At 53.9% G+C, this 20,638-nt stretch overlaps 1 protein-coding gene across 2 annotated transcripts; it reads right to left on the bottom strand.

The window, feature by feature from the left end:
* Nucleotides 1–614: 614 nt before the first annotated feature.
* Nucleotides 615–20,054, bottom strand: PRXL2A (peroxiredoxin like 2A). 2 transcript variants are annotated; one of them, XM_036337268.1, is made up of 6 exons: nucleotides 19,890–20,054; nucleotides 9,444–9,622; nucleotides 7,756–7,847; nucleotides 4,630–4,770; nucleotides 3,874–4,038; nucleotides 615–1,296 (listed from the first exon to the last, which is right to left on the bottom strand). In XM_036337268.1, exons 2-6 carry the CDS (start codon nucleotides 9,619–9,621, stop codon nucleotides 1,189–1,191), a joined length of 684 nt encoding a protein of 227 aa, XP_036193161.1. In that variant the 5' UTR covers nucleotide 9,622; nucleotides 19,890–20,054; the 3' UTR covers nucleotides 615–1,188. The 2 variants fall into 2 exon arrangements, with proteins under 2 accessions (XP_036193161.1, XP_036193160.1); XM_036337267.1 differs by lacking the exon at nucleotides 19,890–20,054 and adding an exon at nucleotides 14,111–14,322.
* Nucleotides 20,055–20,638: the final 584 nt, after the last annotated feature.

The raw sequence follows: 20,638 nt of genomic DNA, 5'->3' as shown, positions 1-20,638 counted from the left end.
CCCTCAATGACTTTAACCAACAGCCCTGCTGGTAGACAGGAATGATGATGCTCCTTTTACCAGTGAGGGAGCTGAGGGCCAGAGCTTTGCTCAAAGTCCCACAGTTAAACTAGAGCGTGAGCCCATTTCACAACTCGATGTGCTGCTCTTTGCACGCCACACCAGTCAGAGAAGGAAGACCCACTGCTCAAGGTCGCAGGAGTAAAACAGCTGGCGAGGGAGATGATAACAAGGTTTCCCTTATGCATCCATTGCGGCAACGTCCTCACTGGTTGGACTCTTTTTTAGCTGCAAGAGAGCCATTTCAGAATCAAGGGTCTCCCAGGCACCACAGAATTCTCATCTGAGCTATCCTTTCAGTAGCTGGAGTCCCAGGGGCCCCAGCTCCTGGGGGATGAGTCACCGTATGACCCAGGTGAAGTCCTGAAGAGCGTGCCCTGGAGGCTCAGGAGCCCAGCCCCTCTCAGGCCTGTGTACACACACCATTGCCAGCACATGAAGTCAGACCAGTCACCGCCTGAACCCTGAACCAGCCACCTCACCCCCATACATGCGGAAATGCTGATTTTTCATATCCACTGTCTTTGGCACAGGCGATGTAAATTCAGCCATCGTTATGGTAAATCTTTTTATTGTTGGCTTCATCAGAAAAACTTGTATTACAGGCAATTTCTGCTGCATAATTTTAGTAAAGCCAGAGATGATCATTTCTTCTAGAAAAACAAACCTCTGCGGTTAGAAAGGAAGACAAAAAACAGATTTCATTTTATGATCTACCTTTATCAAGCCATCCAGAGCACATCAGTTCCTTTATGTTATTACTTTAACGTTATTTAACAAGTCATTATAGAAAACATACAAGCCAAAAGCCTTCTATCCTTAATCTTCTAGTCAATCACCAAATTTTCCTAGATTTTTAAAGACATGAAAGTAAACTCATTTCAAATAACAGCACCTCAAACACCATATACGTTTGTAATGCGGTGCTCCAGCCAATTTTAAGCCTCGTGTTTTCCAGGTTTTAGCTGAAATACCCCTTACTCAGATCTTAGGTTATCAGTGTTATTGGGGCCTATTTTGTCTTACTAAACAGAGCACAGTTAAACCAATTAATGATCTAGACTAAGAAGATGGCCTAAGTGGCACGAGTGGAAACCGGGCATCCTGGGGACACAGGTGAGCCCCTAGTTATCCCTGAGCTGCAGTCTGTGGTTTGATCTTCTTAGCAGCTTCCAGAACAGACACTAGGTTTACTTTATCTCCAAATTCTTTTTCCCGGTGCTCAAGAAGAATGCCCTGGAAGGAAAGGAGAGGGAGCATCAGTCCTCATTCTGAGTCGTTCATTCATGACACCATGACGTGCGGCAGCTGTCTGTTAAGCCCTGTGCTCGGGCAACAAGGGACAGAGACTGAATCAGGCTGGCTCTTCCCCCTGAGTATTCCGTCCTCGGGGGGCGGCTCAGGGGACAGCCAGGTCACAATGTCTGGACTGTACCGCAGCCTCCGGGAGTGGGAAGTCATCAGTGATCACATCTCATCGAGCCATCAGGGAAGGCTTCCCAGGTAAAGCAGGAGAGTCACCAGGATGTCCACAGGCAGAGGTGAGGTAAAAGAACGCGCCAGGCCAAGAGAACGGAAAGAGCCCGAAAGTATGGGAGCGGAGCTCAGAGGTCAGCCAGTTCACGTAAGTTTTCCTAAGAAAAGGGCCCTTCCTTCCGATGCTAGGATGGAAAATGCACTAAGACACAGGGTACCCCACAGTTCCCCGAAGTGGTAAGAAAGATAAAATAATGTGTTTGAGGTCAGAAGCAAGGCATCCTTGTTAAGCGTTCTTTGACCCATGACATGACATCTGGGAACTCATCTTAAATTTAAAAAGTAAACAGCTGTAAATGTGTTCGTTGTGCCATTGTTTATAAAGTCCCCTCCAAGCATGTCAAACTCACAAGGGGAAAGTCCCGGCACACAGGTGACCCAGGGAAGCTGACCAGGAAACTACTTGCCAGCAAAGCAGGATGAGACACTGCAGGGCTGCGGAGGGGCACACATGACATGGGGAATGTTCATGACCCACCGTCAGGTGAAGAAGAACATCTGGTTTAGTAAGAAACCACCTTCTGAAAACAATAAAACAAAAGGCCGCTCAGCTCCGCTCTGTCCCAGCAGGTTCTCGGTGGAGGCCGAGCATAGAGGACGCTCTCCCTACCTTACGCTGTTTCGTTTTCAAACTGTATGTGGGAAACACATTCCTTCTTTAAAGTAATTATGCTTTAAAGATGATTACAAAGGACACCCCACGGAGGCACCTGGCACAGAGGGTCTGCGGAGCTCTGCCCGAGGGAACCTGGAGGCCAGTCCCAAGGTTCGGCCAGCCGTCAGCTTCCAGACCCTCAGCTTCCAGCAGGAAGGAAGGAGGCGGGAGCTCCAGGGAGCACCAACAAAGCCAAACACCACGCCTAGCAACTCCAGGGGCACGCCAGCCAGGAATGGGGAGCCCGTGAGCACCCCATGAGTCACCGCCAGGCAAGAGAAGGCTGGCAGGTGAGCCAAGCCCTGCCCCGGGGCCAAGGGAAGGAGGGAGGGTGGGGAAGGAATCCCAGAGGGCCAGAGTGGGCAGAGGCGGAGCCATCCTCTGAGGAGGTGGGCAGCCCAAGTGTGAGGGCATCGGAAGGGCCTTCGGGAAGCACTGCTAAAGGGAGGCTGCGGTGAGGGACGGGCAGGTGCGGGGCAGGGCAGACCGGAGTCCCGAGTCTCATTTCCACCACACCCGACTAGCTGCACGCTGCTGCCTGGGCTCACGTCTCAGGGCCCGTTTCCTGACACGTGGGTGGGAACAAGCACACCTAACGCCCCAGCCGGGCTGTGAAGACATGAGAGCTGAGCCCCAGGAAGGAGTCAGTCCCTCTCTGGCAGCCATGTCACCACGACATTCTGGTATTGGCAGCAAGTCAGCAAATAGGTTTATGTTAAATCGGACACCAACTCACACCAGATTCTAATTCAGACCAGCAACAGCAGTTACCAAGCTTTAAAGGAGGGATTAGAAATGAAAATATTTCTATTCCCATTTGCTTTTATTCCTCCCAAATTAGGAAAAGTACTGTGAATTATCAGTGTTAGCTGTGAGGTCCACCAAGGCAGATGAGGCCACGAGTTAATGCCATGCTAAGGGTGTCGGAGACCAGGTTGAAGTCAAGCCCTGTCTCCAGGTTCTGCCAGGCCTTCGAGCCTGCACCCATGTTATGCCCTCCCTGCTCGGCGTCCTCCTGGCCGCTGCGGGCACTGCCCTCTGGTGCAGGGGAAACACCACGGCTCGAGGCTGCCGAAGGTCTGACATGGAGCACTCACCCACTTGCCTCCCTCCAGGGCCCACAGAGACCTCATCTCCCCACACATGCCCCTGAGCTACTCTGGATCCTCACAGTCAGGGCCTGAGAGACCTGTGCGGTGAGCACATCACCCGCCAGGGGCGGCTTCGCCCCCAGGACCCCACAGCGGGAAGCGGTGTCTTCCCACATCTCCTTGCTACTTCCCCTTATCAGGTCTGTTTGAATCCTTTCTCCTTCCCTTTTCTCCACTGTCCACCCTTGTGGACCTGGGAATACCACAAAGAAGTGCATTCTCGACAGGGAAACCTATGCTTTTGTTCAGGCACAGAAAGCAGAACTCAGCCTCACAACGCCTGGCTCAGGCCCCGGCGGCCACTCCCTCGCCTGCGAACTGTGAGGCGTGAGATCTATGATAAACGGCAATTCCTCTCCCTTCCCCTTCCCCTTCCTCATGGCCCGGCTTTCTGGGAGGCTGAGTAGGGGAAGTTGCCCCCATCGGGGCCTCAGGCCCACAGACACCGACACCTACAGACCCAGGCATTACCTGCTTTCCTGATCCCACCACAAAAACGCCCCCGAGGATGAAGCCTTCGCCTTCCAGGTTTCCGGAGAAGCCTCCGCTCCGGGCCCGGAAGAAGTTGCTCCAGACGCCCAGCCGGACGAACCCCATGAACATCATCTTCCGCCTCTGGGGGCCGTAGAACTTCTTCTGTAGCAGGGAGGACAGACCCTCTGAGTACCTGGCTGCCCACCTTCCCCAGGGGGCACAGGCTCCCAGCAGGGCGCTGGTTTTCAGACTCAAAGCCTGCTGGTTTGTGTCCCCCCAACACACACACACACACCCCTCCCCCAGGAGCACTGGCTGCGAGGGCCTGGCCCACAGCATTCAGCCCTGACTCTGACCTACTGCTAGAGACTACAGGGCTCCTGGGCCTGATGGGTGACTCAGTCCCACGTTCGTAGAGGAAGACAGAGGGAAAACAAGTATGACTGCAATGAATTAAGGGACGGGGCTTGTGCTGGGCCCCCACCTGCGGGTGGGGAGAACCAGTGGAGTTTCAGCCACTTCCTAGGCAACCTTTCCCACGTGACAATTCAGGAAGCGCTCAATTAACACGTGGGAGGACAGCTTTTCAGTGTCCGCTCAGGCTCCGCTCAGAGGCTGGGAAGGCCCTGCAAGTTCAGGGCAGCTGACAGGGAGCCCAGTCCAGCCTGCAGCTCCAGGCCACACACCCTCTGGTACCAAGCTCTCCACACCTCGCACAGTCCCCTGCAGTCTGTCACAGGCTCACAGACACACCTTTTCATCCAGGAAGATTTCTCCTTTGAAATAAGGCTGGAAGTCCTTCACTTCGGTCCTGACCTGCTCCTTCACCACGGCGTAGAGGGGCACGCCCAGCTCATCCAACTTGGGCTTCAGGGAGGACAGGTCCGCAGCCTCCTGCAGAAAAGAGCAAAGGTCAGACTCTGTGGCCAACCAACACCCACTTCCCTCCAGCCCAGAGCACGGCTGGCCCTGAATGCGGAAGAACAAAGGCGACAGAATGCCAGAAACAATTAAGGCCTGTGCAGCCCAGCACAGCACTGTCCCATGGGCATGAGGCCTCAGCACAGGCTTGTCTTCTGCACGTGGGGAGGACGGGTCAGGCTCCTGTTATGGGTGTCCTAACCGCTGCCCAGGGAGCATCCAAAAACTAAGAGATTGCAGCCAAACATGGTCATTTACTCCTGGCTACGATGCTTCTCTCCTAACTCATCTTCTAGCCCCTCCCCTGCACTAGACCAAAATAGCACAAGGGTCTATTGGACCAAAAAGCAGGCCTGGGGATAGCTGCCTCCACACTCTGCTCAGCTGGCTTCCCCTCACGGCAATAACCTGCCTCCTTTCTGCAGCTCAGCCCCTACCCTCCAGGAAGGGAGCCCTGTTCTAAAACCCCCCTGCCCGCCGGCCCGATTCTCTGGGCAGATCCCACCCTTCCTGCTGGGCGACTCCCATACTGAGTCTGTGTGTTACCATTAAGCTGAGCACTGGCTCTTCATTCCCAGGGTGCCTTGCGGCTAGAAATTGTGTCTCCATTTCCTGTGCCCCTCAGTGCCTAGCGCACCGCGGGGGGCACAGAAGGCACTAGGTACCAGGTGGGAAGAGCCGAAGGCGAAGGTGGACACACAGAACGCAGCTGAGCTGAGGAGCACGGCGTCCTGGACTCCCAGGAACTGCGCCTGGGTGACTGCCTGTGACACGGGAAGGCTTTGAAGATAAGAACAAATTCCTTTTTCACATTTGGTGTCAGAATGAAAGAAATAGCATGAAACCCTCCCAAATGCAGCTCACTCGCCTCCCATACAAACACACGGGTGTACAGCGGCACTATGTTTACTTTTTGTTTTCTAGAACAACAGCAAAAGGACAGCCAACGAAGCAGAATTCATTACAGTGCTTTACAGGCTTCGGTGATGGCAAGCTTTGCCCCGGAGCAGAGAGGACTGCAGGCCCGATGTGTGTGACATGAGACGTTTCACTCACTTTTCCTGGGCTCTCTACTCTGGGTGTGTCCCTGTGCAAAGCTATGAATGGACAGTCACGGACCTCCTCCCAGGCCACTCAAAAGAGCTCAGACTGCCATTGGACCATCCTTTTAGAAACACAAGTTCCTACAAAATGCTCTGCTGGGGCAGAGACTAGTGCACAGGAAGCAGGCTGCAGCCTTTGGGTTTAACCTGCATGAGAAATCAAGTCACAGCAGGCCTTGTGCTGGTGTCTGGAGGTATCACAGATTTGGAATCAAAAGCTCTGAGTGTGAACTATGGGAGGACCTCTGAGGAGGGCCCTATCCTGATCCCAGGAGCCTGTGAATGTGTGTTGTTACAAGCCAAGGGGGAAGTAAGGCAGCCAGTGAAATCTGGGCTGCCCATCAACTGACCTTAAAGGAGACTATCCTGCATTACCCAAGTGATTAAATGTGGACGAGGAAAGCAGGAGAGTCTGTGTCACCGTCATGCGTGTGAGAAAGACTCGCCCCGCCACTGCTGGCATTAAAAATGGAGGGAGGGGCCACGAGCCAGGACTGCGGTGGCTTCTCGGAGCTACTGGAGGGCGGAAGCTGTTTCCCTCCTACACCCCCCAGAAGCACAGACCCGCTAAAACCTGGACTGTAGCTCCAAGGGGCCCGTCTCGGAATTCTGACCTCTAGGACTGTGAGATAATAAATCTGTCATGTTTAAAGCTGAGTTTGTGATAATTTGTGAAAGCAGCAATAGGAAGCTAGCATGCCTCCCCTCAGCGGCGTGACTTTGCCACAGCCCCTGTACCTCAATTTCCTCCTCTACAAAACGAGAATAACAACAAGCTGTATTTTCCAGGGATGTGTGGGGCACGAATGGAGTATCAGGCGTGGCAGCGCCCTGAATGCAGGTGCAGCAGAGCACACCATGTCCCGCCGCGAGCAGCTTCTTTGCCAGCCTGACCACACAAGCAGGGGACAGACGGGCCAGGCGGAGGAACACCTCAGGGTCAGGGAGCACAGCCAGAGGAAGAGGAGGACAGCGTGGACGCGGCCACGCCATCGAGAAGCAAAGCTGTCTCAAGAGCAGGAGCACTGTCACTCCCGCTCTCCCCAGGCGGGGCCCGAATCTCAGACCTGGGTCTTCTGCCACTGACTGACTTGTGTGACCAAACTAGTCCGGCCCTGGGTTTACCTGTCTGTAAAGCGACAAGGCTGGGCCCTGCCCTCCTGACAAGCTTCCTCACGTACTGAGCAGATGACGATGGCTTCCCTTTGAGGGGCCAACCTGGAGACCGCCCAGTCAGTGACCCCAACTTTCACCAAACTCTCATGCCAGCTCTACCCACACTATCGGCATGACTGAAACCCCCGAGCTCCAGATCCACAGCTGAGAGCACAGTGAGGCAACGGAGCTGCCACTTGCAAACGTGTGGCCCTCAACTGTCCACCGGGACTCCAGGGAGACAGGCAGGTCCGTTCCGAAAGTGCGACCCTGGGCTCTTTTGTGCAGCCGCACCACAGATGAGGGCTGGCATGCTTGTGCCAGCAAAGTCCAGGCAGCTCCTTTCAATGAGCAAACCCCTGTGCTGAGCCCCAGGAACTGGAAATTGGGCCTGGTCCCCATCCTTGATGCAATAAGAAGGTAGTCCAGGACTCAGACAGTACAAGAGTGACAGGGTTTGGGAGTCACAAAGGACCGTCAAGTGTGCCGCTAACCCCAGGATATGGTGAGTGGTTCAATGAGCAGAAACAGAGAGTAAGTCCAAAGAAATGCTAGAGCAAGTAACAAAAGAAGGACCAGTGTTGATCAAAGGCCAAAGTGGGCCTGCAGGTCCCGGGTCCCGGGTCCCGGTTCCGGCTGGAGTGCCCTGGCCCCACCCTCTGGGGTCCTCTTCTCTGAACAGATCTCCAAATGCACTCACCTCTCGACAGAGGAAGCAGCCCGGCCTCCGCACAGCCATGATGACAGCGCCCTTCTTCTCCCAGAGCTCCTTTGCTTTGAAAGTCCTTGGTTCTGGGGAAAAGAAAAGAGTCCAGCATCCTCTCTGCCCAGCCCCGTCCACCTGCCCTACAGCTCAGCCATTCATCAGTGGTGCCAGGCCTAGCAGAGGGTCTGGACCTGCATTTCACACGTGGGAAAGCAAACAGGAAGCACAGACAGGGAACAGTCATCCTCAGAGGAAAATTCATAAAGTGTAAGGATGCTACTAGATACTCCAAACGCCCCTCCTCTGTAAAAAAATTATTTGCAAAGTTGAACATCCCTAACTGAAACATTTCTGGAAAAGTGGCAGCTAAGAAAATCCCAACTCTTAAAAAAGTATTCAAAGGGATTAAGTCAATGGAAATTTTAAATATTTTTACCCCACAATATTATCCCTAGGGAGGGTAGAAGATACCTAACGAGGAAACCCCTTAGGGTAGCTGGGGTAGTAGAGTAGTGTAGCTCAAGCCGGGCTCCAGGGCCAGAGCGAGTCTGCATCTAGCCATGGGACTCTGACCAGCTGGGTCTCCCCCTGAACCCCAGTTTCCCTGTCATAAAAGCAGATGTCCAGCACGGGGCTCTAGGGAGTATGAACAGACGGCTATGTAAGTGCTCGCCACAGTGTCTAATAATAGTTACCGAGGGGTCAATCAGTGTGAACCCTTACTATTTTAACATTCCTTAGAGAAATCCATGTCCCTGTGGGATGTTGTATAAAAAAGAGAGGAGGATGAGACTGGGAATCCCTGGGATGAACAAAGCAGGACTCCCTGATCCCTTAGAAAGACCACCTACATCATAAATCGCAGTCACAGTTCCTGCCCTCCTCTGACAAGCTTCTTCACGTGCTGAGCAGATGACGATGGCTTCCCTTTGAGGGGCCAACCTGGAGACCGCCCAGTCAGTGACCCCAACTTTCACCAAACTCTCATGCCAGCCCTACCCACACTATCGGCATGACTGAAACCCCCGAGCTCCAGATCCACAGCTGAGAGCACAGTGAGGCAACGGAGCTGCCACTTGCAAACGTGTGGCCCTCAGCTGTCCACCGGGACTCCAGGGAGACAGGCAGGTCCGTTCCGAAAGTGCGACCCTGGGCTCCCCGTGCCAGCAACAGTCCAGGCACCTCCTTTCAATGAGCAAATCCCGGTGCTGAGCCCCAGGAGCTCGGACTGGATACAGTGTTTCTCAGATGTATTTGGCTGGGAGCTCCTATTTTGTGAAGATCGAGGAGCCCAGAGTCCGCAGCACAGACTCGGGAACAGCTGGTTTAGTAACGGGTGCTACAACATCACTAAATATTGCAGAGCAAGTATCATTATAGTTAGAGAGACAGCAACAGAAAGTGAATAATCAGTTTGGTAAGAAAACCCTAAACTGTAAAACACCATGTACACCCAGATCACAGATATACAGTGATATGTAAGTAAACATGCAAAAAACATGCAGAACTAAAAACAAGTATCATTAAGGTAATGGTCATTTAAAAAATTATGAAATGTTCCCTAACATTGTTATATTATCTTTTCAATAAAAAAAAAGAAAAAAAGTTACTTTACACAGAAAAAACAAGCCTGCATGCCCGTGCCTTGGAAAAGTACTGAGGGCAGAGGGGTCACTGCTTACCCTTCTCCAGAGTTTTCAGGTCTATTTCCTCCAGATACTCCAGGGTTGCTCGCTGGGGCTTGGACAGAAATAAGTCCGTGTTGGCCAAGAGCAGTGCCAGGGCAGCAGCCCCCAGGGCCCCCGCGCCGATGGACCACATCCCTACGGAGAGGAAGCTTGGATCCAGGAGGAAAGACATTCTGGAGATTGAGAAGAAGGAAGATGACGTTAATGCTCTCACAAGACAGCAGGAATGTGATCTGGCAAAGTGCAGGGCTCAGCCGGGCAGCCACCAGGTGGCCAGAGGAAGGGGGCAGGGGGGCCGCGGAAGCAGACAGGGGACTGAGCACCTGCCACCCCAAGATCTGGATGCCACCGACACATGGAGGTTCCTGCCCGAGGAGCTCACCAGTGAGTCAGGAGCGATGAGAGAAATGGCAGCCCCTCAGATGCTCCTCTTGAGTTCCCTCGCCCAGGCCTCCCAGCTCTGTGCTGCTCATCCATGCTGCCTACCCTCCCAACCCCTCCTCCCCTCCCCCGTCAATGCCTGCCTTTCCTTCACTGTCCAGGAGTCTGGGCTATCATCTCCCACGGAGGGCAGCCTTCTCTTCAGTGATCAGAGGATACTTACCACATCCCATGGATCACGCTGTCCCGGTACCCTATCCTTCTTCCTCTTTGAGAATCCCTCAGAAATAGAGACGTCCTACTCATCAGCCCGACAGTTCCCAGCAGGGCCTCCCTTGTGGTAGGCAGGCAATCTCAGTACATTTCTCCCATCTGAGAATAGCTTTACTTTTTACTCATTATACAAATAAAACAGGCTCATGATGAAGACAAAACAAAAGCAAAAAGAGAACCAATCACAAAACCATAGTTGACCAGAACGCAGAGATCTTCAGAGCACCCCATCTTTTCACTGACAGCTTAATAGAGATGACCACCATTAGACACCAGTATCTAATCTGACAGTTTTCCCAGAACAGAGCTGCACAGACGCCTGTCGAGTGAATGGGGGCAGGGCCTGAGAGCGGGCGCGTGTAAGAAGAACACAGCGCTGGGGCCTGCTGCAGAGGCCTGGGCAACAGCTGCCTGCACCGGGCAGGGATTTGCCACTGAACGGGAGCTCCAGCGGGTCCTGCAGAACCGTTCAGCCTGGTTCTGAGCTCGTGCAGTGCCTCCCTAAGGCTCCTCCAGGTGGGAAGCCTTGTGCCTAGGGGTGTGAGCTCCTGGAAGCAGCCCACCCCGAAAGAGCAGCAGGTACCCACCCAGCCTTCCTTCAAATGACAACCACGTAACAGAATCTATCTTTCCATATGGCCCTCTTGCCATCCTAAGGATCAGACTGACACTGGAGCTTTCCTCCCTGAATACCAGCATAGCTCATTGTGCTGAGATCAGCAGGTATAGACCGTGCGTGCGTGCGTGTGTGTGTGTGTGTGTGTGTGTGTGTGTGTGTATGTATGTATGTATGTATGTATAAGGCCCTCCCTCCTAACCTAAGACTTAGCTCTCCCTGCTGGATTTGGCTGGGGAGAGGATTTCTCCAAAGGATTAAGCAAATGCCCAGAACTCTGCATACCACTGCCAAGGGAGGGGCTGTGAGGGACCGCCAGGGCCAGGAGGTGGGGCTGGGAGTAACTTGGTAGTGCTGACTTGGGGAAAAGAAAGGTAGGTCAGACTAGAGTTTAGGCCAGCCTGGGAAGCTCAGATTTGAGTTAAGAAATAAAAAGGAACTTCTAGGTGGGGGTGGGAATGACCAAATGAAAGCAGCATTTAAGAAAGAAGAATTTGGCATCCGGTATATTAGGGGAGAGGGGGGAGGGGAAGGCTGGTGTGTGTGTGTTGGGAAAAGGGACGCCCCTATAGTATCTCCGATGCGGGGACTCAACTGGGAGAGAAGTGTCTTATAACCTCAGTGCTCAACATGTGGCCTCCTGGGTCAGCACTGGCAGCGTGGGGAACGCAGAATCTGCAGCCGTCCTCAGAACGAAGGAATCACACACTGCATTGTAATCAGATCGGGCAATTCACATGCACACAGAGTCTCAGACGCATTGTCTTGGAGCAAAGCAGCCGGGATCTTGTGCTTGGCTGGCCACGAGGGCAGGCTGTTCCCTCAGCTCACTGTGGGAGGGCAGCCATGGTGACAGAAACACATCACACCTCTGCCTGGAACGTCCTCACCTGTTCCTTCTATTCTTCAAGACCCAAACAACTCTCTAAGTCTTCCTGGATGCTCTGCCTACCCCGACTCCCAGCCCAAGAGGTGCTGCTCCACCCCCACCTTGGTACTGTGCCCATACTGCACCCATGATCCATCTCCTGTGCTCGACACAAGATTGAGACCTGTCTGTTCCTCCGTTTATCTCTGAACCTCCTATGCCAGCACATGCCTGTGTGGCATACAGTGGGCTCTCCATTAATGTGCACTGAAATGAGTCCAACAGAATTGAATGATGAAGATGATGACTATGGAAGACCAAAGTTCTTGGGCCAAGCAGGAAGCCGGCCTAAAGTTCTTAGGCTGGTTTCCAATTCTCCTACGTAGCAAAGTTACACATTACTGGATTACAGTTCAGAAAACAATTAGGAGGAAAACCATAGCTCTCACCTGCCTGCTGTAAACAAGAGGTTCCCCAGCGTGTGGAACAATTGTTGTATGTTTACACACTTGGAAATGTCCCTGGTTCTCTGACATGTGTGTATGATTCAGAAGCACACGGCGTGGCTTCTGATCACAGAGCTGATAACATTTCTGCACCAGGACTCAAAGGCCAGCTTACATCTACCCTACAAAAGGACTTGCTTCCATTCCTGGAACACATCAGTGCCCTTCAGGAAGTCCAGTGACCCTCACGGTCAGCTCCACACCCTCGCTGCACACCACAGCTACTTTCAGAGGCACAGGCTCCATCAACAGTCTTGTGCAAATGTAGCCTATTTGCACAAGAGCACAAGGGATCAGATTCAACCAGACTCACAATTTCTTCCCACATATTTATTTATTCCAAATAAAACTAAATGAGTGGAGAAAGGGATGAGCATGAGCTGTGTCAGCGCAGGGCTGAGAGCTGGTTACGACTGCCCTAGGCAGCCACAGAAGCACCCAGAGCAGGAGTCTTTGGAGCAGATGTAGGACCCCAGGGGCAGGATGGAAGAGCCAAGTGGGGCCTGGGCTGAATATACCTGGGAAGCAGCAGGCCAGCTGGGGGTGAATGTCAGAGCTGAAGGCGCTCTGAGAATGACCCAAAGGCCCCCAACTCTCTACCTCAAGTTCAAGAGGTGCAGTACAGGATGTGGGCTCCAGCACCATCACCCCACCACCTCCTCTGGCTGGGATCCGGAGAGCAGGAGCAGGGGGTGGACCTCATCCTCAGGCCTTGTGGCACTAGTTAGTGAGAGCCTCGTAGGCACCAGAGGTGAGAGTCAGGCCTCATATGCTCCCTGGGGCCTTTGGAAAGCAGTGAAAACTGATTTCGGAAACACCCAGAAAGTATGTAGGTCCAGCCCCTCAGCCAAGGCCCTGTGAACTACAAAGCAATTTCCATCCTGGCCTGTCTCAGAGTATGCACCACTGCAACTTGTTGCACAGCGAGAGCTGACTCTGAGCCCAAATCACTGACAAAAAAGAGGGGAGGGGGTAGAGGGAGCCTTCATAGCTAAATGGAACAATGCATTTTTACATGGGCCTCCAAGGCTACTCACTAGAAAGAGAGGGCGGCCAGGAAAGCAGCATTTACTTGGTGTCACTCGACATGCACACTCTGATTTCATTACTGATGCAGACACGGTTCTGTTTTGCAGCTGACAGCCCTGAGCTAGAGACGTTCAGTGCCTTCTCGGGTGCCACACAGCCCGCAAGCAGCAAGCTGCACCCTGGACCCAGACCTCTGAGACCCCAAAGCTGGAAGTCTTTCTACTGTCACACTTCGCCTCCCCACACCTTCCCTTGTGGGTTCCTGGAGGTCAAGGGGTACTTTCCCCTTTGTCTTAAAGAGAATTTAAAAAGATCAACTTATTTTTTCAGCCATCAAATACAGTCAAACCATGTTTACTCTAAAGGAAATTTACCATGTGACAGATGTCCCTTCTCTTTCCTCCCTTCCCAGCCCCTTCCCTTAAGGAAAGGGTCAGTTTCGCTGAAAGATAATAGCAAGGTTGTTTACAGAAGAGCCAGCCCCCACCTGACACAGCTACAGTATCCAGTGCTCCACTGCGGGCTTATCTGATCTGTCCTCTCCCACACAAGAAGGTGACGCACGATAAGACCACAAACCAACACCAGCTGTGGCAGCTCAGAGTGGCAGCTCTGGTCTGGGAAGAGCATGGTACTGGGGGAGGAGACCCAGCTAGGCTGCCGAGGCCAGGCTGGGTTGATTCCATCACCACAGCCCTCTCGCCCCTGGCCCAGCCTCACTGTCCCCAACTTCAAAATGAGGGGCTGGTCAGGTGAATGCTAAGGCTCCTGAAGCACCCCAGTGACATCCTGTGACTACCCAAAACAGCTCACTTGGGAGTCTACACACTCTTGGTTCCTCATTATAACTCTACCCTCTCCTGCCCATTTCAATTTGCAGAGTGTTTCTTCGTTGCAGCCCAGAGCGTCACAAAGTACCTTCCCTCCCCCACACATGGTCCCTGATGCCCAACCCTGGACAGTTCAAACCTGGGAACAAGGCACTCACCATTCACAGCGTCCACACTCCTGCTGCCGCGGACAGCACAGAGGCTTATCCAGTGAGCAGGCACAGCCGGGCAGCAGGGGAGGGCTGGAGGCGGAGCTCCCGAGTCCTGCCTATGGCCCGAAGCTCCCTCATTCCATGGGCAGGACCAGGCCACCCAGAAACCCTAGAGCTCCTACAGCTGCCAATAGTCAATTTCCAGAAAGCTGGCAAGGCCCCCTAGCCCTTCAGAACGTTGAGCAAAGTTTGAGTCATTTGCAGTCATGCAGATGATAACATTTATCAAGTGCCAACAGCTCTCTCTGCTATCCGGTGCAGCCCAATGAAGCGAAGCCCTTAATACAGCCCATGTGTCCCACTCACCGAAATCAAAGGAAGGCCTCCCTTTCTCCCGGGCTGCCTGTGCAGTCTGCACCCTCACCCCATTCTTCCCCACACCCAGGAAGTTGGCTGGCACCACGGAGGCCCTTCACCTGCTGTCTCTTCTTTAGCTCCTTTGCCTTCCCTTCTTTTCCTGCCACTTAAGTGACTCCTCTCAACCCACCCTCCCTTCCTGGGCAACCTCACCAACTTCCAGCACTTCACCCACCCCTTGGTACTGACTTCCAGGTTCCTGACCCAGTTCCAACCGGGTGTTCTGTAGGTTAGCTCTGCTCACTACGTCCGTGAATGACCCCCACTAGAGTCAGTTTCTCTTCCCGAGCTCCCCAGCTCACTGAATGACACAGCATCCAGCCAACTGCTAGAGCCAGAAACGGACGGTCACATTGGACTCTTCCTCGCAGCCCATACCCACTCAGTCAGGAAAATGTGTTTGCTACGCCTGCTCTTCTTAACATCGAGGCTTCTGTCCAGCCCCGGGCCCCTACCACTTCGTGCCTGGCCATTTCAGGAACCACACAACTGAGCTTGGCCGGGCTCCAGCCGGGTCCTCCACAGCTTGCCCTCCACGCTGGAGCCAGAGCGAGTGGAGCCACGACCTGAGCACGTTTCCCTGGCGCTGGACTCTCACAATGACCTCCTCAGCACGCGGACAGAGCCCTTCCCAGCTTAGCTGCAGCCCACCACTCTGCCTCAGCCCTGCCGCTTCCGCACCCTCGCCGGCCTCTCAGAGTGCAAGGCCTAGAGCATGTTGTTAGGCTCCACTGTTTCTCCTGTCACTTCCTTTACCCAGAACACCCGCGCCATCCTTGCCAACCAGGTAGAGGCCCAGAACAAATTCCACTTTCTCTCCAAAGCCTTTCGGAAAGCCCTGGCAACTGACTGCTCCCTTGCCTCTGATTATATAGTGTGTGTGCATATGCAAACACACACATATCTTTGCACATTGCACAAGCAAATGGACTTTGTGTATTTGAGTTCTTTACATGTCTGTCTACAGAGTATGGTGGAGCCATATGAGGGCAGGGGTCACTTCTTCATTCCTGCATCTCCAGCACTTAACACAAATCCTGGTAACTGGTAGGCATTTAATGTCTAACAAAATGATCTGAATTTTACCCTTTAAAGGCCACAGTGAGGCAGAGTTGGAGCCACCCAATTTTAGCTCAATACAGAAGGTAATTGCAGACAGCGCCGGCCGGCATGACCTTAAAGAAAACACTCGCCTGGGTTTAGGTAGCCTTAGGTTGGGTCCTAGCTCTACTGCTCACTGGCAGGGCAATCGACATAAGCTCTGAAGGCACTCTGGGCCTGGGTCTCATCTGTACACACAGAGGAAGGAACTAGAAAATCTATGAGGCTATTTCAGTTCTGACATCCAAAGACACTAAAGTTCCGCATGCTTGCAACTCCTGGATTCTGACGTCCAGAAAACTATGGAACACTGTGCTACTGTTCTGCGGCTGGGCGTGCATTCCCAATCCCTGCCCCCCCCCCCCCCCCCCGCCGCCCCCGCCCCCGACTGCTGCCTGTTCAAGGACCCATCTCCGGGCAGGAACTGATCAAGTCTTAATAAAACAAAGTACCATCACTGGGTGGGTTAATTCATGCCTGCAACAAGTAGAGACAACATCATATTCTAAACACGGAGGGGACACCTGCCCAGTGCAGCCCCACCCAGGGAATCCTCCCTCCTCCGAATGAGCTGGGTTGAGGCAGAGCCAGGGCAGGAGGAGGAAGGGGTGCTGTGGAACAAAGGGAGCTAAGGGTGCACGTGGGCCGCCTCGCCTCGGGCCCTCGGGGAACAAGTCTGGAGAGGATGCTTCAGCTCTCTCTGCTCTCCTGGGCTCCTCTCTCCTCCCCTCACAGCTCTGGTTCAGCCCTTCCCCAACTGAGTAAATAAGGAAACTAAGGCACAGAGAAGGGTAGCTAGTCCAAGGTCACATGGGGGAGGCTGATCAGTGACTGAGCGGGGACTCCAACTCCCAGTCCATGACTATTTATCGTGCATTGGACATTACTGCAGACGCTAAAGCAGAGTGTGTGTGTGTGTGGGGGGGGGTGCGGGGGGCAGGACTCCGGAAGGGGGCCTGGGAATCTGGTGGCCAGAGACAGCACCAGCCCTTCCCAAGCCCAGTGCTTTGCAAGCAGCTTATACTCCAAAGCCAAAGGTCTTCATAAGGGTTATAGTTGAGAAGCCATTATGCACCTCTCCAACCCACAGTAACAAGGTCCTGCCAATTCTGAATTACGACACAGGTTTGAAAATGCCAGTTAAGCAGCCTGGTGACACAGGACCCCAGGAACACTAGGGATTTCGTTCCCACCCACCCTCGTCATCAAGTATCATAGAACTAGCTACTTGCAATGAGCTGCCCAGCTCTGGCCCAGCCTGCCTTTCAGATGCCAGATTCAGAAATTTCGGAACAGATGCTAAAAGCAGAGCAAAGGGCAATCAGCTACTGGGAAACTCTGAGACACTGCCCTGGGTGAGGGAGGAATGTGGGGCTAGGAGAGGGCCTTTCCTCTGATCAGTGATCCTGAAGCTAGAACCCCCTAGCCTCCGAAATATCTGGCCATTCTGCCCCTCGCTTGCACAGCCTCCGGACTCGGCTCTGAGCACCTCATCTACCAAGCTGTGTGGGCGTGGATGGGGAGGCAAAGGCGATACCGTAAGACACTGCGCTTCAGGACAAAAACCCTGGGTTCTCACTCTGACTCGGAGAAGTCACCTGTCCCTCTGAACCTCAGCGTCTTCCTAAAAACAAGGGCACTTTGAAGGGTTGCCAGGAAGAATACATGCGGAACAATGTGAAATGTAGTAAAGTGCTTCCGAATTGTAAGGCCGCGTTATCTTTCTCCTTGCAGGGCTCGGATTCACTCATTCTCCTATGAGGGTCGGCCATTTGCAGAGCATGAACACCGAACCACCTCTCCAGCTGTCACCCCAGCTGTGCCATGCAGACCGGCCTCCTGTGTGGGTGGGGTAGGTCTGGGGGACCTCTGGCTTGTCTGGGGCCCTCTGACCTAACTGCCCGCGCCCCAGCGCACACTCCTGCGGCTCCCTCTGCAGCCTCCCAGCACTGCCTCCGCCCCAGCAGCACAGAGAGGGCAAAGGGCGCCGCTCGCTGTAACCTCCCTGTGCCAGAGGCCACTGCGCTCAGAGGTGAGGCTGGTCAGTGCCAACAGGCAGTTCTTGCCACACCAGCCCAGCAGAGGGAGGCTTCAGGGCTCTCTGCTCAACATGTCACAGAGGGAAGCACCTTGGCGGGGACACTGACAGAGCATGAGTGAGACCCCAGCACTCGTCCTCACCAAGCTTCCCAAGCACCATTTCAGAGATACCAGCTGATAACAGAATCATCCGAAACATCTTCCGTATCCAGAAGACCTAAACCAGTGGTTGGCAAACCGCGGCTCATGAGCCACATGCGGCTCTTTGGCCCCTTGAGTGTGGCTCTTCCACAAAGTACCACGTGTGGGCACGCATGTACAGTGCGATTGAAACTTCATGGCCCATGCGCAGAAGTCGGTTTTCGGAAAGGAGATAGACGAAACAAGTATACAAGACGAGTGTGGATAGGAGAGTTGGAAGGGGTCAACCTCAGTGAACGTACCTCAGTCAGATTGAGGACGTTTTTAGCAAAGGCCAGCTTAGGAGTACCCTAAGGAAGTTAATAACAATGTACCTACCTATACAGTTTAAGTTTAAAAAATTTGGCTCTCAAAAGAAATTTCCATCGTTGTACTGCTGCTATTTGGCTCTGTTGACTAAGGAGTTTGCCGACCACTGCCCTAAACTAAGTGGCAGGCTTTACACAGGAGGGCGATCTGGGGAGGGCTGGACCAGTAACAAAAGCGAATTCAAACTCCTACAAGCCGTAAGAACGTGGACAAGGCACTGTTTTTTGCATCAATAAAACTGGAAGAATTCCCGAATTACCTTTTGCAGAGTTGTGAGAATCAAAGGATTAAACGTATGGGTGGTGCTTTGCAAGCCACCTTACAAAGAATGACAAAAACGTGAGGTATAACTCTTACTCGTTTCTAGATCGGTCAATAATTGCTCCTAATATGCTGTTTGTACACGAAATGAAGGTTTCTGATGACGAGGTAAGTTCCAAGGAGTCGGGGTTCATATTTTGAATCCCAATGCTCAGTCTACAAGGCTGGGCCGGAGCAGGAGCAGCCCAGATACAGACAAGCTGGCTGCGGGACAATGCTTTTCAAAATAAATCCTAAGTAATTATTTTTTTTTCATCTGCCAAACTCAAAGGAAAATGCAGCCCTGGCCAGTTTGGCTCAGTGGATAGAGCGTCGGCCTGCGGACTGAAGGGTCCCAGGTTCAATTCCGGTCAAGGGCATGTACCTTGGCTGCGTGTGCATCCCCAGTTGGGGGTGTGCAGGAGGCGGCTGATCAATGTTTCTCTCTCATCGATGTTTCTATCTCTATCCCTCTCCCTTCCTCTCTGTAAAAAATCAATAAAATATATTTTAAAAAAAGAAAAGAAAATGCATTAAAAAAACACACCAAAAAACGAAACGGAGGTGCGGAATGCGCAAGGCGTGGGAAGGAAGAGGCTCCGAGTCAGGGGGCGGCCCGTCCGGCTTTGAACTGGGCTGCGCTGCCTCACACAGCCCTGCTCCGGCTGGGCCTTATCCATCTTTTCCATCTTCTTCACCTCCTGGTCCCTGCGACAACCTCGAGAGTTGGTGCTTTGTTCACCTTTTCATTCCTCGACTTCAGCTCAGTGTTTTAAAATGTATACATGGGCTCTTTCCAATCATGTCTGGAGTTTGCAACCTTTGGGGAAGGGAGGCAATCAGGTGCCCACGAGATTCGGAAGAAGCTGGGAACCATGGTCCCGTAAAACACAAGACCTTATGCAGGTACAGAGCCGCAGACCTTATGCAGGTACAGAGCCGCGGACCCTATGCAGGTAGAGCCGCGGCGCCAGGTGGCCGGCCCGGTACCCGCTCACCTCCAGGTCCCGCCCGCCAACCATCGGAGCCCCCAAGCCCAGCCCTGGCTCGGCGCACGGGATCGACGCGCCCGGGCAGAGCCCCTTTCTCAGCTCTGTCTCAGCACCGCAGGCAGCTCGGGCCACCGCTCCCCCTCAAAGCCTGGGTGGTACCGAGGGCTCTTCGCGAGGCAGGGGCGCCGGGTTCCGGCCCCAAAGGCGGGGTTTCTCCACTGAGCGCGTGCGCCGAGGCGGGTGGGCCGGCGCCGCGGGGCCGGAGGGGCGTTGTCCGCTGAGCGCGGTGGGGCCACCCTCGGGCCCCGCAGGTGCGGCCGTGCCCGGTGGGCAGGGAAGGTCAGGACCCGCCCACGGAGCACAAAGTAAATTTCGCGGCTAATCCGTCCGCGCACCGCCGGCCCGGCTCGCCTCAGTCTCCTCACCTGCGCGGAGGTCACATGCTTGGCAGAGCCCCGTGTGGAACTCGTCCTGCTGGCATTGCCCTCCCGCCCGCTTTCTCCGGTGCCCGACGCGAGGGGCGGGAGGACCAAACTCTCGCCCGCCCCAGGGGCTCCGGGGTGGGCTCAGCGCCTGCGCAGGTCCGCGCCTGCGCCGCCGCGCCGCTCCTGCGTGACCTGACCCCGCCCCGTGGGCGGAGCCTGGCGCCGTGGGCGGAGCCCGGCCCGGTGCCCCCGCACTGCAGCTCTCCCCCGCCCCAAGGGCTGTTTGCGTGTGTCCCTCGTTCTGGTAGCTCTAGCTTCCGGCAGTCCTTCGTGCGTGGTGACCCCGGACCCCAGATTCTTTCGTTAGAGGCCCTTTCTGGAGCAAAAGCACTGTCCTAATTGGATCTGGACACACCTGTCCTGCAGCTGAGGACGGTCACCTTTCAGTCCTCAGAGCAGGTTTTGTTTTTTGTTTTTTTTATGGCTTTTCCCCCCTGCATCGGTAGGGGGAATCTTTAGGACCAACACATTCCTAGGAGTGTCCCTTCAACCCGTAGGAACAGCTTCAGAAATGCCAGTCTCTCACTCCATCCCACATTCTCTTTCATCCCAAAATGCTGGCCCTGGGGCAGAGGGTGATGAGGAGCCGCCTGGAGCACTGGCTCCTGGGATGTTGCCCGACTCCTCTCAGATTTTGAGTAACATGGTCTAGTTTGGCCCCCACTCATTCATCCATTCATTCACTCATT

Source organism: Myotis myotis, unplaced genomic scaffold (genome assembly GCF_014108235.1).
Source record: "Myotis myotis isolate mMyoMyo1 unplaced genomic scaffold, mMyoMyo1.p scaffold_m19_p_15, whole genome shotgun sequence".
Taxonomy (NCBI): Eukaryota; Metazoa; Chordata; class Mammalia; order Chiroptera; family Vespertilionidae; genus Myotis; species Myotis myotis.
The sequence above is the reverse complement of the archived record's forward strand: the minus strand, read 5'-3'. Positions and strand labels throughout refer to the sequence as shown.

Bases quoted from the DNA above. Each gene is read 5' to 3' on its own strand.
- PRXL2A (XM_036337268.1), bottom strand. From the start codon at position 9,621: ATGTCTTTCCTCCTGGATCCAAGCTTCCTCTCCGTAGGGATGTGGTCC. The intron at 4,771-7,755 runs GTGAGTGCATTT...TCTTTTCTGCAG, and splicing joins GCTGCTTCCTCTGTCGAGAG to GAGGCTGCGGACCTGTCCTC. The intron at 1,297-3,873 runs GTAATGCCTGGG...CTTTCCTTCCAG, and splicing joins TGGTGGGATCAGGAAAGCAG to GGCATTCTTCTTGAGCACCG.